The 2270-nt window shown below is 37.4% G+C and overlaps 1 protein-coding gene across 3 annotated transcripts in view; it reads left to right on the top strand.

Annotated features, from left to right (window-relative positions):
• The window catches only part of nav2b (neuron navigator 2b), an 82507-nt gene extending 80608 nt beyond the window's left edge, over window positions 1-1899 (top strand). For all 3 annotated transcript variants that reach the window (XM_016551998.1, XM_016551997.1, XM_016551996.1), the window contains 4 exons: window positions 330-526; window positions 679-797; window positions 883-1086; window positions 1174-1899. In XM_016551998.1, the coding sequence (XP_016407484.1) occupies window positions 330-526; window positions 679-797; window positions 883-1086; window positions 1174-1269 (616 nt within the window). In that variant the 3' untranslated portion in view covers window positions 1270-1899. The remainder of the gene's footprint in view (window positions 1-329; window positions 527-678; window positions 798-882; window positions 1087-1173) is intronic.
• Window positions 1900-2270: the final 371 nt, after the last annotated feature.

Below are 2270 nucleotides of genomic sequence, written 5' to 3'. Positions count from 1 at the left end.
TCTAATTTATTCCTGTGATGGCAAAGCTGAATTTTTAGCAGCCATTACTTCAGTTTTCAGTGTCACATGATCTTTTAGAAATCATTCTACGCTCACAAGTTTAAAAAAAAAAGATATATATATATATTTATAATATATGTAATATATATGTAATTTATAAAATTGTATTTTTCTATGTATTATATAGCATATATAATTTGGGTTAGCTAATTGCCATACCTCAACTCTCCACAAGAGGTCCTGCAAGCATTTCTCAACACTTATTTTGCTCAAGCTCATAATACATGGGTAAAGGTGGATCCAGTCTTGTACTTGCTCTCTTATTTCAGATGGGTTTTGTGTGCTAATCATATGGAGCCGCTGAAAGGTTTTCTGGGTCGGTACCTGCGACGGAAGCTTCTAGAAACCGAGATCAGCAGTCGTGTGAGGAACGGCGAGCTAGTTAAGATTATTGAGTGGATCCCATGTGTTTGGCATCATCTCAACCGCTTCCTGGAAACACATAGTTCTTCTGATGTCACAATTGGTGAGTGTTCATCAATCACAATCACCCATATGCCTACCTTAGAATTTTTCAACTCTTTCTAATGTTGTTTCATATAAATAAATCACTCTTTTCTTATGTATGAAACTGGCTTAATATATTGATTCATGTAAAACATTGTTTGTCCACCACAGGACCTCGACTCTTTTTGTCCTGCCCAATGGATGTTGAAGGCTCAAGAGTGTGGTTCACCGATCTGTGGAACTACTCCATCATCCCCTACATGCTGGAGGCTGTCAGAGAAGGGCTGCAGGTAAGGTGCCTTCCATCATATGTCCATCATTACAATATTGACATGTTAAAGCAAGCAAACAAATAATTGTCTGTTTGTTCTGCAGATGTATGGGCGTAAGGCAGCATGGGAGGACCCGGCGAAGTGGGTGATGGAGAGCTTCCCTTGGGTGGCAAGTCCACAGCAACACGAGTGGCATTCCCTGCTGCGACTTCGGCCAGAGGACGTAGGGTTCGACGGGTACAATATATCTCAGGAGGGCAGTCCAGGCAAGCAGCCTGCTCAGGCAAAATCAGAAGAAGACCCACTGGTAAGTTATATAAAGTATTTAAATTGTATCTACATAGTTCTTACTTATGAAGATTTACCATGTAATATACTGTTCCTATTACCACAGATGAATATGTTAATGAGGTTGAAGGAGACAACTCACTGCGCAGGGACAGAGAGCTACGACAGTGATTCCACCAGCGGACACGCTGAACTCTTCTGAGACTTTTTAATATCAGATTCGTCTTTTATATGAATCTACAAGGTGCTGGTAACCTGTAAAACAGGGTGCTGGAAACCCTGAAAAAAATCATTATTGCTCAGTAAGTCACATCACAGCCTAATCATCACCTGAAATGCAAGAAAAAACATGTTCAAAAAGTTTAATATTTATCAAAGATCGTCATTTCCTGAAATGGACACTAGATGGTGGTATAAATGTGTTCAAAAAGGAGATAAACCTAGTTGAGATGTAGCAACTCCAAGACTGTTGCTAATTCATGTTTATTTTCAGTCATATATTAAACTTTCTAAATAGTATCTAATGTTGGGTGACTTTTATGTACTAGTGAACAACTTTGGTGCTGAACTTTATAATAATGCCTTTCAAGACTTGTTGAGACAGGCTAGCTTATGTCTTAAAGATCTGTAACTTTATACAAATGCAAATAATGCAAGGACATTATAGCCTTCCAATGGTGCACTATCTGTGGGACCTAACAGAGATATAGTTAAATATGAACTGTATTGTGGTTGCTTTTCACCAACAAAAAGGTGTTTTGGTAACACTTGCATAACATAAAGATCTGTTTGGGAAAGTATCGATAATATTAAAGCAAATTTTGTGCCAGGAGCATAGTTTGTGCCTCTTTATCTTGTACAATATTCTCTATGCAATATTGTTACATTCAAAGAATATTTAACTTCATCACAACAGAATCTCTGGTAAAATTTTAGTCAATAACAGAACAGGTTTTACCAAACAATCTCAATGAATAAAAACTATTACGGACAATATAGTGGCATTATTGCAATACTGTTGATATCAGGAAGACCTGAAACCAAAACTTACTACACTTTTATAGATTTTTATCAGTCTACAAGGACAGCTGCATAAAATGAGTCTGCTTTGTTCAGTGTGAGAGTATGTTAAGGGGAGAAAGAACCTTCTATTATGTGAATCATTAAGGTCTATACTGAAGATCTTGGGGTAGTTATGCATTC

Source organism: Sinocyclocheilus rhinocerous, unplaced genomic scaffold (genome assembly GCF_001515625.1).
Source record: "Sinocyclocheilus rhinocerous isolate Xijiao unplaced genomic scaffold, SAMN03320098_v1.1 scaffold255, whole genome shotgun sequence".
Lineage (NCBI taxonomy): Eukaryota > Metazoa > Chordata > Actinopteri > Cypriniformes > Cyprinidae > Sinocyclocheilus > Sinocyclocheilus rhinocerous.
The sequence above is the reverse complement of the archived record's forward strand: the minus strand, read 5'-3'. Positions and strand labels throughout refer to the sequence as shown.